At 34.7% G+C, this 15,530-nt stretch overlaps 1 protein-coding gene across 1 annotated transcript in view; it reads right to left on the bottom strand.

The window, feature by feature from the left end:
- pdzd8 (PDZ domain containing 8) overlaps window positions 1-15,530 on the bottom strand; it is a 39,543-nt gene that overhangs the window by 21,237 nt on the left and 2,776 nt on the right. The window contains exons 2-3 of the mRNA XM_058056143.1: window positions 13,660-13,785; window positions 9,480-9,582 (exon numbers count right to left, since the gene is read on the bottom strand). Of these exons, the coding sequence (XP_057912126.1) occupies window positions 9,480-9,582; window positions 13,660-13,785 (229 nt within the window). The remainder of the gene's footprint in view (window positions 1-9,479; window positions 9,583-13,659; window positions 13,786-15,530) is intronic.

Here is a 15,530-nt window from a genome sequence, read left to right as displayed (position 1 = left end):
TCATCAGCGTGGGTATTAGCAGCGCCAAAACTGACAGGCAGCCGCTACCATGTCATTTCCTGACTAATGAGAGCACGTGCTATAGGAGCAGCCAAAGGAAATAGCAGGAAAGCTGTAATGTGGCTGCGCCTCTGTCCGTCATGCACACAGCGGCTGCCCAATCTACTTTCGCCCTTGAGGTGAATTGATCACTGGAAGAAGTGATTACAAGCAAACAAAAACAGGTTGTGGGGAAAATCGCTTGTCTTTAATCGAATTTTCGCTGTGCCGCCACAAATTGTCAAACAGAATTAGAATAGGGTGCGTAATTGGCCCCGGAACAATGGAAACAGGATGATAATGTGTCATCTGCTTCAAATCAGTCGGTGTGACCAAAGGTGATAGGAAGTTTTGGTATTACTGGGGTATGTCAACATGACAGACACTTTTTTTAAATAGTCCTTAAAACATGCATCCATTTTCTTGACTGCATATCCTGTTTGGGATCACATGCAAGCTGGAGCTTTATCGCTGGAATGGTCTGGAAAGCCTGTGATTGGCTGGCCACCAGTCCAGGGTATACCCCGCCTCCCTTATCCCTTATCCAGTCCTTGTTCATCACGGTTCATTGGTTCCAGCCCTGACCACAATAGATGAATTTATATTTTTATATTAATAAATTGAATATTTTTTTTTGTAGTTAGAGCATAGAAAACCTGTTTAAGACATTCTAAAAACATTTTTTTTACATTATTAGAGCCCTGTAGGCATTAAATAACACCCCCATAGTCACTTTTATACTCATATCACCTCATTGTATGGTCATATCACCTCGTACTTTGGTACGTGACAAAAAATAAAATAAAAAAATTAATAAACTTTATAATAATACATAATATATAATTTATAATAATAACAATAATAAAAATAAAAATAAATAAAATAAAAATACATACAAAAAAAACAAAACTTAAATTAAATTAGTAATTTTTCCATGTTTTAGTCATCAGCAGGAGAACATAAGTAAGTTTCAGGAAAATATCAGTTCCCAACTAAAACCAGCTTTTAGTGAAGTTTCTACCTTTTTCCATTCTTTGGTAATCAACAGTAGAACATGGCTAAGCCATCCCTATGGGATGCACTCAATTGTAATCTGATGCATGTTCAAATGAAATTAAACCATTACCATTACCATATAGTAGACATGATAAGCAACAATAAGAAATAATAACATAATAAGCATTAGCATTGGTTAAGTTCCTTGTTGTAGTATATCCATCGTATAGCATTAACAAAAAATCGGCATCATCCATCCTCACTATGAAATTTGTCGCCGTACGTGGAGATAAACTCCAACAATACTGATAGCTTTGCGCAACACTTTTATTAATAAGTATTATATAATTTGGTGTTAACGTTTTGGCTTTATTGGATTTACATGGTTTCTTATGGGATCTAATTGTATTTGGTTAAATATGTTTTGGTTAGAGTCGTAACAAATCAATGATGCTAACCAAGGTTCCACTGTACATAAATGAAATCCCCATTAAATGAAAGCCCATTCCTAGTTGAAATGATAATACGGTCATTGAAAAGTTGGAATTTTTTTCAAGAAAGGAAAAAGGTATAAACCTCACAAAAAGCTGCTTTTAGTTGGGAACTGATATTTTCCTGAAACGTACCTGTATTTTACTGCTGATGACTAAAGAAATGAAAAAGTTATAAACCTCACAAAAAGCTGCTTTTAGTTGGGAACTGATATTTTCCTGCAACTTACCTTTGTTCTACTGCTGATTACTAAACAACGAAAACGAAAATGTATAGCCACGTATTTCCACGTAATGCTACTAAAATGACATTGATCTACTTCCTAATAATATTACTCCATTTTAGTGAAATTGCAACTCTCTTAGATTACAATGCTTTTCAGTTCATATTTTGACTTTATTCTTGTCCATTTTTGTTGTTATAGTTTTCTTGTTAAATTACACTTTTAGAATGTGCCGCCGGCCAGTTAAAAAAAAAACAGCTGAGGTCCTTAAAATGGCCCTCAGGCTGCATTTTGGGCACTTCTGAATCATCTTCAACAGAGGCGTAAAAATACACTTGATTGTAACATACAGAGGCTTCCCAGCTAGACCAAAATCAATGATGCTAACCAAGGTTCCACTGTACATAAATGAAATTGAAGCCCATTCCTAGTTGAAATGATCATACGGTCATTGAAAAGTTGGAATTTTTTTCAAGATGCGTTTGAAATGTCATGTTACAAAACAGGGCCGAGTAACATCCCTCTGAATACGGGGTGGTCTTCCGCGTGGACCACCTGGGCTACAATCAAATTTACAGAGAGAACACGAGTATCATCTGAACCACTGCCAAGGCCCTGTTCAATTAAGTGGCGTGCATTTTCAAGGCACAGGGAAGTGTTCCATCAACACATCAAGCTTAGGAAATAAAGTTGTATTCAAATCCTGATTGGACCTGGACCTCATATCATGTGCGTCTCTCATACACACTCATCGATTGCTGAGTCCATGCAAAATGTCAGCACGCCCCCGAGCAACAGTACCTATGCATCCATCCACGGTCATGTTTTTATTTTTAACAGAAAGCGCTTTGATCAAGCCGGTCCAATCAAAGTCCCGCCGGGGCTGCCGGATGAAGCCGTGATGTGATGATGTGTGAGCACACGCGCGCACAAACGCATCACTGCTCAGTCAAAGCTGTCACTAAGCATCAAATAAGAGGGCTGGCGAGCGAGTCAAGCGGGCATATGCGCAAACACGTCTGACATAGTCCCCGCCTACCAGTGATCATGTCACTCCGTTATTCTTACCGTCGGACGCCGTCTGAGCTCAAGTGATGTTGTTAAGAATGCTGCTTGGAAGATGTTTGTCGTTTGGCCATGGATGTCACAGTTGAGAAAAAAAGGCTTCTATATAAAAATGACATTTATGGTGCGTTCTTTGTGGTAGGAAACATTTTTAGAAAGGCTGTAACTGTCACATCTGCCTACGTCACGGCCAGAAAGCGGTGAAGGGTGATGACATAACGAGCATCAGGTGGCGTGCCGCTTCCCCTTGGCCCTCGCTTTTTTTAGGGGTAGGGGTAATACAAATGGGAAAGGCCGAGGGCTGGAATTGGGATTCAGATAACGAATAACGTGCATACACATAGTTCATTTCCAAATGTGACAATTCTAAATTGTTCATGGTGTTACACTGGTAAATATATATATATTTATTATTATTATTATTTAATATTATTATTATATTATTATTATATTATTTTATATTAAACCCCTTTTTGTGTTGTTTATGCTAGTGTAGTTGTTTAGATATTTGTGCTGTCACAAAAGCACTAAATATTAATGCCAAAGTGAAAATCATGCTTGAAATGCATCTTTTCATAAAATTATGTTTTTTCCCCTTCTTTTTTAGTTGGAAACCGATATTTTCCTGAAACATACCTGTATTCTACTGCTGATTAATAAAGAAATGAAAAATGTATAAACTTCACAAAAGCTGCTTTTAGTTGGGAACTGATATTTCCCTGAAACCTACCTGTATTTTACTGCTGATTAATAAAGAAATGAAAAATGTATAAACTTCACAAAAAGCTGCTTTTAGTTGGGAACTGATATTTCCCTGAAACATACCTGTATTCTACTGCTGATTAATAAAGAAATGAAAAATGTATAAACTTCACAAAAGCTGCTTTTAGTTGGGAACTGATATTTCCCTGAAACATACCTGTATTCTACTGCTGATTAATAAAGAAATGAAAAATGTATAAACTTCACAAAAGCTGCTTTTAGTTGGGAACTGATATTTCCCTGAAACTTACCTGTATTCTACTGCTGATGAATAAAGAAAGGGAAAATGTATAAACTTCACAAAAAGCTGCTTTTAGTTGGGAACTGATATTTTCCTGAAAATTACCTGTATTCTACTGCTGATTATTAAAAAGAGGAAAAAGGTATAAACTTCACAAAAAGCTGCTTTTAGTTGGGAACTGATATTTCCCTGAAACTTACCTGTATTCTACTGCTGATTAATAAAGAAATGAAAAATGTATAAACTTCACAAAAGCTGCTTTTAGTTGGGAACTGATATTTCCCTGAAACTTACCTGTATTCTACTGCTGATGAATAAAGAAAGGAAAAATGTATAAACTTCACAAAAAGCTGCTTTTAGTTGGGAACTGATATTTTCCTGAAAATTACCTGTATTCTACTGCTGATTATTAAAAAGAGGAAAAAGGTATAAACTTCACAAAAAGCTGCTTTTAGTTGGGAACTGATATTTCCCTGAAACTTACCTGTATTCTACTGCTGATTAATAAAGAAATGAAAAATGTATAAACTTCACAAAAGCTGCTTTTAGTTGGGAACTGATATTTTCCTGAAACGTACCTGTATTTTACTGCTGATGACTAAAGAAATGAAAAAGGTATAAACCTCAGATAAAGCTGCTTTTAGTTGGGAACTGATATTTTCCTGAAACGTACCTGTATTTTACTGCTGATGACTAAAGAAATGAAAAAGGTATAAACCTCAGATAAAGCTGCTTTTAGTTGGGAACTGATATTTTCCTGAAAATTACCTGTATTCTACTGCTGATTAATAAAGAAATTAAAAATGTATAAACTTCACAAAAAGCTGCTTTTAGTTGGGAACTGATATTTTCCTGAAACCTACCTGTATTTTACTGCTGATGACTAAAGAAATGAAAAAGGTATAAACCTCAGATAAAGCTGCTTTTAGTTGGGAACTGATATTTTCCTGAAACGTACCTGTATTTTACTGCTGATGACTAAAGAAATGAAAAAGGTATAAACCTCACAAAAAGCTGCTTTTAGTTGGGAACTGATATTTTCCTGAAACTTACCTGTATTCTACTTCTGATTACTAAAGAAAGGAAAAAGGTATAAACCTCACAAAAAGCTGCTTTTAGTTGGGAACTGATATTTTCCTGAAACGTACCTGTATTTTACTACTGATTACTAAAGAAATGAAAAAGTTATAAACCTCACAAAAAGCTGCTTTTAGTTGGGAACTGATATTTTCCTGAAACTTACCTGTATTCTACTTCTGATTACTAAAGAAAGGAAAAAGGTATAAACCTCACAAAAAGCTGCTTTTAGTTGGGAACTGATATTTTCCTGAAACGTACCTGTATTTTACTGCTGATGACTAAAGAAATGAAAAAGGTATAAACCTCAGATAAAGCTGCTTTTAGTTGGGAACTGATATTTTCCTGAAACGTACCTGTATTTTACTGCTGATTACTAAAGAAATGAAAAAGGTATAAACCTCACAAAAAGCTGCTTTTAGTTGGGAACTGATATTTTCCTGAAACTTACCTTTGTTCTACTGCTGATGACTAAACAACGAAAACGAAAATGTTTATATAGCCACGTATTTCCACGTAATGCTACTAAAATGACATTGATCTACTTCCTAATAATATTACTTCATTTTAGTGAAATTGCAACTCTCTTAGATTACACTTTTACACTTTAATTAATTACTCTAATTACACTTTTAGAATGTGCCGCCGGCCAGTTAAAAAAAAAACAGCTGAGGTCCTTAAAATGGCCCTCAGGCTGCATTTTGGGCACCTCTGAATCATCTTCAACAGAGGTGTAAAAATACACTTGATTGTAACATACAGAGGCTTCCCAGCTAGACCAAAATCAGCGGAAATTTGATTGATAAAATCTTGCGGCACCAGAAAGGCATGCTGCTTATCAACTGGCTCTAAGCTATTTCTATCAAGCCCTTGGATCAAACTCTGTGACAAAACAAAGAAATGAAATTTGATATATTGCCGATGATGCGGAAGAACCAGAAAACACTACCACTCCTGATGAAAGGCCTTACAAAGCAAGACCAACTCACCAGAAAAGTGCAATTAAATGACTACGCACGATTCAAACAGTCTAGTGTTATTTATATAAAATAGAAGATTAACCACATTAACCGAAAGCATCCTAAAATAGAAATAAAATGTTCTTCCCCGGTGTCCGGCGAGGAACTAGACGGGGAGGCGGCGGTAGACTTGTTGGGGTGTCCCCTTTCTAAGGGGGGGTCTGCATGTTTGTAGTGCTGCTGTTGTACGGCTTCTTAACGCGGCATTCTTTGCAAATGATGGACGTTTTGTCCAGCTTTACGCCGTTCTTTGAACATTAATAAAACGCCGCTTGAATCGGATTTTGCCGATACCCACAAACGCATCGTGATGAATCGAGATTTCACCCGTCAATTGCATCCATACCTAGTGAATGAGCCAATGAACTCGCACCGCGCGCATGAGCATCCATGTATCGATTAATATCGATTACCTTGTACTACAAAATTTAAATCAATTAAAATTAAAATTGATTTAAATATATTTATTAATTTATAAAAATAAAAATAAAAATAAAAATAAAAATAAAAATAAAAATAAAAATAAAAATAAAAATAAAAATAAAAATAAAAATAAAAATAAAAATAAAAATAAAAATAAAAATAAAAATAAAAATAAAAATAAAAATAAAAATAAGTCATCAATTTATTTGTAATATTTTTATGGGTTTTTTTCATGTTTTTAAATGATAATAGAATCATCACATGCATAGTTATGCTTAGATGTGGTATTTATTTCCACATACGTGAATATTATTGTGTAAATAATTCTTTATTTTTCATTCTTTAAAGTGTGTATTTTTAATTCTCATTTGTAAAAATAATTTTAATTCATTATGCATTTTATAATAAAAAAAATTAAGTATAAAAAAAATTAAGAAGAATTCGAGCGCTACTACAATCTATTATTCAAAAGTATGTGACAAAAATAAAATTGAAAAAAATAAACTATATTAGGAAAGCAGGAAGTGAACAAATGTAAGAGTTAGTGATTGTAAAAGTACCAGATGGAGGGGTAGGATTTAATAAGCTTTGCTTCTTCCTACTCCTTTTGGACATGTGGAACTGGGAACTGATTATGGGATGCACTCAATTGGAATCTGATGCACTGTTCAAATGAAATAAAACCATTACCATTAGCATTATTTTCCACACCCTTAGTATCTATGCACTGATACCACTATATGTAATACCACTCAATGGGAGCGACATATTTGGTAAGCTCATTAAAAGGACCAATAATTCAGATGTTAAGACTCGAGACACAGAGATAGATCTGTGAAATAGTCTTAACAGCCACAAACCATCCAGACTCAAGACGGAATAAATCGCTCATAAGGGCCATCTTGAGTACAAAGGAGAAAATAATGCAGGAGATGTGAGTGTGATTTGACCTTTTCCAGATGGCAGACCTTGTGATCCTTACTACGGTGACCTGCTGGGGACATGCAGACTGGGGACGCCTGATAAATCAGGCTCAAATGCCACCTTGAAACTGCTTCTCTGTGTACTTATTAACACAAAGGGAATATCCTGTTTTCCATCAGGGCTGCACTAATGGTTGGTCTTGTGTTGACATTATTATGGACTGGATAGCTGTGTGCAGGTAAACATTCTATGAGGTAGCAACAGAGGTGACCAAGCAAGTGGGGGTGGGGGGTAAGTTTTTACTGCCCCCAATTGGACAAAGAGCGGTACTGTACCACTCTATGATAAGCAACACAGAGCATCCTTCAGGTACTTCAAATGTCACTGGTGGGGACGAGTGTTTCTATAGTTTTCCATTCTTTTGTAATAGGCAGTAGGACATAGGTAAGTTTCAGGAAAATATCAGTTCCCAACTAAAACCATCTTTTCATGAAGTTTCTATATTTTTCCATTCTTTAGTAATTTTTCCATTCTTTAGTAATTTTTCCATTCTTTAGGAATCAACAGCAGAACATAGGTAAGTTTCAGAAAAATATCAGTTCCCAACTAAAACCATCTTTTCATGAAGTTTCTATATTTTTCCATTCTTTAGTAATTTTTCCATTCTTTAGTAATTTTTCCATTCTTTAGGAATCAACAGCAGAACATAGGTAAGTTTCAGGAAAATATCAGTTCCCAACTAAAACCATATTTTCATGAAGTTTCTATATTTTTCCATTCTTTAGTAATTTTTCCATTCTTTAGTAATTTTTCCATTCTTTAGGAATCAACAGCAGAACATAGGTAAGTTTCAGGAAAATATCAGTTCCCAACTAAAACCATCTTTTCATGAAGTTTCTATATTTTGCCATTCTTTAGTAATTTTTCCATTCTTTAGTAATTTTTCCATTCTTTAGTAATTTTTCCATTCTTTAGGAATCAACAGCAGAACATAGGTAAGTTTCAGGAAAATATCAGTTCCCAACTAAAACCATATTTTCATGAAGTTTCTATATTTTTCCATTCTTTAGTAATTTTTCCATTCTTTAGTAATTTTTCCATTCTTTAGTAATTTTTCCATTCTTTAGGAATCAACAGCAGAACATAGGTAAGTTTCAGGAAAATATCAGTTCCCAACTAAAACCATCTTTTCATGAAGTTTCTATATTTTGCCATTCTTTAGTAATTTTTCCATTCTTTAGTAATTTTTCCATTCTTTAGTAATTTTTCCATTCTTTAGGAATCAACAGCAGAACATAGGTAAGTTTCAGGAAAATATCAGTTCCCAACTAAAACCATCTTTTCATGAAGTTTCTATATTTTTCCATTCTTTAGTAATTTTTCCATTCTTTAGTAATTTTTCCATTCTTTAGGAATCAACAGCAGAACATGGGTAAGTTTTAGGAAAATATCAGTTCCCAACTAAAACCATCTTTTCATGAAGTTTCTATATTTTTCCATTCTTTAGTAATTTTTCCATTCTTTAGTAATTTTTCCATTCTTTAGGAATCAACAGCAGAACATAGGTAAGTTTCAGGAAAATATCAGTTCCCAACTAAAACCATCTTTTCATGAAGTTTCTATATTTTTCCATTCTTTAGTAATTTTTCCATTCTTTAGTAATTTTTCCATTCTTTAGGAATCAACAGCAGAACATAGGTAAGTTTCAGGAAAATATCAGTTCCCAACTAAAACCAACGTTTAGTCAAGTTTCTAGCTTTTTCCATTCTTTAGTAATCAACAGTAGAACATGGCTAAGCCAGCAGCCTCCAGTAGTTAGGGCTGGCATTTCTAAAACACTAAAACGCTCATTAGTGATAACTGTCATGTCTCAAAATTGCTGCAATTAGAAACGGTTTGCCTCCGGGTCTGAAAATGTTCCCGTTCAATGTGAATAAAATGTCACCAAAGGGGCTAATCTCGTAAATAGACGGACGATGAAAATGGGTGTTGACGATGAAAATTTGTATTAATGTGTCAATAAGACCAGGTGAGGCCAGAACGAGGCATGCAAGAAAATAATTGTGTTCCGCCACAATGAATGTCCATCTGTCCGCATTTAGAAAGCAATACTTCGCAATAATTCTCATTTAAGTGTCCACATTCCTGCAAAGACTTGCTGCTGTTGCGCTCGCTGCGTCTAATAACGTGGAAATGAAGGATAATGGCGGGTACTCACTCGTTTGATGGAGCTGCGAGTCTTCTCCTTCCACTGGTGACTGCTCAGCTCTAGAGTGCAGTGGACGTAGGTTTCTCTGTCATACGAGCCCAGGATGAAGAGTCTGCAGCACGGGACCAAAAAAAAGTGCAACGTTAAGATTAACCGAAAGGTTGCTGTCGCTACGCACCCATGCCCAATTTCCAAAGTACGAACACCACATTGTTTATATTAAGAGCCTGTGTACTACTACTGCTATTTCCGTGTTCAGAGTCAATGTTTGTGTGAAATAAATTGAGAGCAGCACATTGGTTGAGTTTCTGATGTGACTGTTGACTTATGAAACAGGCGGTGCACACAAGGGTATCAATCAGGGTATTTCCATTCAACTACCAGCCACACTAGCATGGACTGGGTGTTAGCACAACTAAAAGCAGCTTTTTGTGAACTTTATATATTTGTCCATTATTTAGTAATCAACAGTAGAACATAGGTAAGTTTCAGGAAAATATCAGCTCCCAACTAAAAGCAGCTTTTTGTGAACTTTATATATTTGTCCATGATTTAGTAATCAACAGGAGAACATAGGTAAGTTTCAGGAAAATATCAGCTCCCAACTAAAAGCAGCTTTTTGTGAACTTTATATATTTGTCCATTATTTAGTAATCAACCGGAGAACATAGGTAAGTTTCAGGAAAATATCAGTTCCCAACTAAAAGCAGCTTTTTGTGAAGTTTCTATAGTTTTCCCTTCTTTTGGAATCGGCAGTAGAACATGGGTAAGTTTCGGGAAAATATCAGTTCCTAACTGAAAACAGCTTTTTGTGAAGTTTTTATATTTTTCCATTCTTTAGTAGTCAACAGTAGAACATAGGTAGGTTTCAGGAAAATATCAGCTCCCAACTAAAAGTAGCTTTTTGTGAACTTTATATATTTGTCCATTATTTAGTAATCAACAAGAGAACATAGGTAAGTTTCAGGAAAATATCAGTTCCCAACTAAAAGCAGCATTTTGTGAAGTTTCTATAGTTTTCCATTCTTTTGGAATCGGCAGTAGAACATGGGTAAGTTTCGGGAAAATATCAGTTCCAAACTGAAAACAGCTATTTGTGAAGTTTTTATATTTTTCCATTCTTTAGTAGTCAACAGTAGAACATAGGTAGGTTTCTGGAAAATATCAGCTCCCAACTAAAAGTAGCTTTTTGTGAAGTTTTTATATTTTTCCATTCTTTAGTAGTCAACAGCAGAACATAGGTAAGTTTCAGGAAAATATCAGTTCCCAACTAAAACCAGCTTTTGGTGAAGTTTCTATAGTTTTCCATTCTTTTGTCATCGGCAGTAGAATATAGGTAAGTTTCATGAAAATATCAGTTCCCAACTAAAACCAGCTTTTTCTGAAGTTTCTATATGTTTCCATTCTTTAGTAATCAACAGCAGAACACGGGACATATGTTCTATAGCTATGTAAACATGGAACCTACCTTAAGAAAGACTAGACGCTTCATCTTTCCTCAAAAGTTTGTTTGTACTTTTTTCCGTTCTTTAGTAATCAGCAGGAGAACATAGGCAAGTTTCAGGAAAATATCAGTTCCCAACTAAAAGCAGCTTTTTGTGAAGTTTCTATATTTTTCCATTATTTAGTAATCAACAGTAGAAGATAGGCAAGTTTCAGGAAAATATCAGTTCCCAACTAAAACCAGCTTTTGGTGAAGTTTCTATAGTTTTCCATTCTTTTGGAATCGGCAGTAGAACATGGGTAAGTTTCAGGAAAATATCAGTTCCTAACTAAAAACAGCTTTTTGTGAAGTTTTTATATTTTTCCATTCTTTAGTAGTCAACAGTAGAACATAGGTAGGTTTCAGGAAAATATCAGCTCCCAACTAAAAGTAGCTTTTTGTGAACTTTATATATTTGTCCATTATTTAGTAATCAACAAGAGAACATAGGTAAGTTTCAGGAAAATATCAGTTCCCAACTAAAAGCAGCTTTTTGTGAAGTTTCTATAGTTTTCCATTCTTTTGGAATCGGCAGTAGAACATGGGTAAGTTTCAGGAAAATATCAGTTCCCAACTAAAACCAGCTTTTGGTGAAGTTTCTATAGTTTTCCATTCTTTTGTAATCGGCAGTAGAATATAGGTAAGTTTCAGGAAAATATCAGTTCCCAACTAAAAGTAGCTTTTTGTGAAGTTTCTATATGTTTCCATTCTTTGGTAATCAACAGCAGAACATGGGACATATGTTCTATAGCTATGTAAACATGGAACCTACCTTAAGAAAGACTAGACGCTTCATCTTTCCTCAAAAGTTTGTTTGTACTTTTTTCCGTTCTTTAGTAATCAGCAGGAGAACATAGGTAAGTTTCAGGAAAATATCAGTTCCCAACTAAAAGCAGCTTTTTGTGAAGTTTCTATAGTTTTCCATTCTTTTGGAATCGGCAGTAGAACATGGGTAAGTTTCAGGAAAATATCAGTTCCTAACTAAAAACAGCTTTTTGTGAAGTTTTTATATTTTTCCATTCTTTAGTAGTCAACAGTAGAACATAGGTAGGTTTCATGAAAATATCAGCTCCCAACTAAAAGTAGCTTTTTGTGAAGTTTTTATATTTTTCCATTCTTTAGTAGTCAACAGCAGAACATAGGTAAGTTTCAGGAAAATATCAGTTCCCAACTAAAACCAGCTTTTGGTGAAGTTTCTATAGTTTTCCATTCTTTTGTCATCGGCAGTAGAATATAGGTAAGTTTCAGGAAAATATCAGTTCCCAACTAAAACCAGCTTTTTCTGAAGTTTCTATATGTTTCCATTCTTTAGTAATCAACAGCAGAACATGGGACATATGTTCTATAGCTATGTAAACATGGAACCTACCTTAAGAAAGACTAGACGCTTCATCTTTCCTCAAAAGTTTGTTTGTACTTTTTTCCGTTCTTTAGTAATCAGCAGGAGAACATAGGCAAGTTTCAGGAAAATATCAGTTCCCAACTAAAAGCAGCTTTTTGTGAAGTTTCTATATTTTTCCATTATTTAGTAATCAACAGTAGAAAATAGGTAAGTTTCAGGAAAATATCAGTTCCCAACCAAAACCATTCCCATCCATTCCCTTATTATTGCAAACGTTTTTCAGGAATTAATTAATGATGGCTGTTTCCTGGTTGACTACAGCCTATTATTATAAGGACCACGTGCGTATTTAAAGTACATTTTGTGTTATAAAAGCATTTCAGGCATACAAATTGCCATTCATGTGGAAATTTAAAGCTTATTTTTGTAATGCTGGTACAAAAGTAACCAGATAACCGCTTCAAATTCTACCACACTTGAATTCATGTTCATACAAACGTGTTCCACTATAGTGTGGAAGTATATTTCACAATATTTATACATCAGTTATCAATGCTGCATCTGCATCGTACACATGAGCTGCACCTCAGCCTTCCTCTTAAAGAGGCCTACAGGTCCAATATGGTGAGCTGAGGAAGTGCACCCCTCTCCTCATCGTGTGATAGAAGCTCTTTGGGGTCACCGGGGTCACTAGCCTGCACCCTGGTGGCTGACATCCTTCCATTATTGCATTTTCAGAACACAGCCATAGTACTACAGCAGGCAGTATTTGGATTGCAAAAGATGACCGGAGTGGGAACAATGGCAACCAATGAGCACATTTTCAGGAATCTGCTGCCCCCTGCTGGGCTCACTAAGTCAATGCAACAGCATCAGTACAAAGTGCACCATGTCCCCAAAGTTTGCACATAAGGATAAATACATTATTCTTAAAAATATAACATTACTTTAATACACAAAATAATAAATAAATAATATAAAATATAAAATATAAATATTAATACAAGAAAAACTGAGGTGGAATATTGATATTGAAATATTATTTTTAATAGTTGTAAGATTAGGAAAAACAAAGGAAAGATTAGAATATTAAATTGAATAAAGTCAAAATATTATGGGAATAAAGTCATAGTGTTTATTTAAAGGGGAACTGCACTTTTTTTCATTTGTAAGCCTTAATTGAAACATTTTTCTTTTATTTTTCTGTGCAGTCCAGCGCAAGAAAACAAGTTAATATGAGCTAGCCGACAATGGACATCATGGGAAATACGTATTTACGTATTACGGACCAGTGACGGGGCATACAGTATATACGTTATGCACGATTATATGTACACACGGCAGCATCATGCCATGAACATTACCTGCTACATTCAATAAGGGTGACTCTGAGTCGGCCCTCCACCAGTCTGCTGTCCTGGACTGACAGCTCCAAGTCAGAAGAAAATCCCAGAGGAGGCTGCACTTGGAATGGGAAGAAAGGCTTGTATCTGAAGACGAACAGAGAGAGGAAAATATTTAGACAGTCGCTCGGTGACAAAGCTTTGCAAATGTGGGCCCGACTTTGCAGTAGCTTTTTATTTGATTTCATAAATTTGGGACCAAATGCCAATTAACCCTTAGATGCATTAGTGGGTCAAAAATGACCCGGTCAGGTTGTTTTCTTCAAATATCTTCATAATTAATTTTTTTTTATCATTTCATATTCCAGGTATTCCTAAAAAACATGTTTTTGATATCATGCCATTCACATTTTTTACTTACCTTTTATACATTTTAAGAAATTTTACTTTTTGTGTTACTACCCCAACCTTCCATAAGTGGGTCAAAAATGACCCGCTTAGGTTGTTTTCTTGAAATATCTTCATAATAAATTTTTTTTAATCATTTCATATTCCAGGTATTCCTCAAAAAACATGTTTTTGATATCATGCCATTCACATTTTTAACTTACCTTTTATACATTTTAAGAAATTTTAGTTTTTGTGTTACTACCCCAACCTTCCATAAGTGGGTCAAAAATGACCCGGTTAGGTTGTTTTCTTGAAATATCTTCATAATTAATTTTTTTTTTATCATTTCATATTCCAGGTATTCCTCAAAAAACATGTTTTTGATATCATGCCATTCACATTTTTAACTTACCTTTTATACATTTTAAGAAATTTTAGTTTTTGTGTTACTACCCCAACCTTCCATAAGTGGGTCAAAAATGACCCGATTAGGTTGTTTTCTTGAAATATCTTCATAATTAATTTTTTTTTTATCATTTCATATTCCAGGTATTCCTCAAAAAACATGTTTTTGATATCATGCCATTCACATTTTTAACTTACCTTTTATACATTTTAAGAAATTGTAGTTTTTGTGTTACTACCCCAACCTTCCATAAGTGGGTCAAAAATGACCCGATTAGGTTGTTTTCTTGAAATATCTTCATAATAAATTTTTTTTTTATCATTTCATATTCCAGGTATTCCTCAAAAAACATGTTTTTGATATCATGCCATTCACATTTTTAACTTACCTTTTATACATTTTAAGACATTTTAGTTTTTGTGTTACTACCCCAACCTTCCATAAGTGGGTCAAAAATGACCCGATTAGGTTGTTTTCTTGAAATATCTTCATAATTAATTTTTTTTTATCATTTCATATTCAGATATTCCTCAAAAAACATGTTTTTGATATCATGCCATTCACATTTTTAACTTACCTTTTATACATTTTAAGAAATTTTAGTTTCTATAATAGTTTCTATTATATAAAATTTGTCAGATTTTTTTTTGTAAAAAAAATTAAAATAAAAAAAATCAATAAAAAATATCAAATTATTTAGGGGAGCTTAAGAACATTTTAAAATAGGCCTAATTATGCCACTGGCCCTTAGAAGTAAAAAAAAAAAAAAACATGCTAGGTTAATTAGCGACTCCAAATTGTCCATAGGTATGAATGTGAGTGTGAATGGTTGTTTGTCTATATGTGCCCTGGGATTGGCTGCCCACCAGTCCAGGGTGTACCCCGCCTCTCGCCCCAAGACAGCTGGGATAGGCTCCAGCACCCCCGCGACCCTCGTGAGGATAAGCGCTATAAAACGAATGAATGAATAATGAATCCAAGTGATGGTATCAGCCGATTTCGGTCCCGGATGATCAGTATTGGAATCAGCAGCCTAAAACCCTGATAGGAACATCCTAGTGTTTCCTGTAATAGCTGGATTACATCTCATGGGGAG

Source organism: Doryrhamphus excisus, chromosome 19, assembly GCF_030265055.1.
Source record: "Doryrhamphus excisus isolate RoL2022-K1 chromosome 19, RoL_Dexc_1.0, whole genome shotgun sequence".
Lineage (NCBI taxonomy): Eukaryota > Metazoa > Chordata > Actinopteri > Syngnathiformes > Syngnathidae > Doryrhamphus > Doryrhamphus excisus.
The sequence above is the reverse complement of the archived record's forward strand: the minus strand, read 5'-3'. Positions and strand labels throughout refer to the sequence as shown.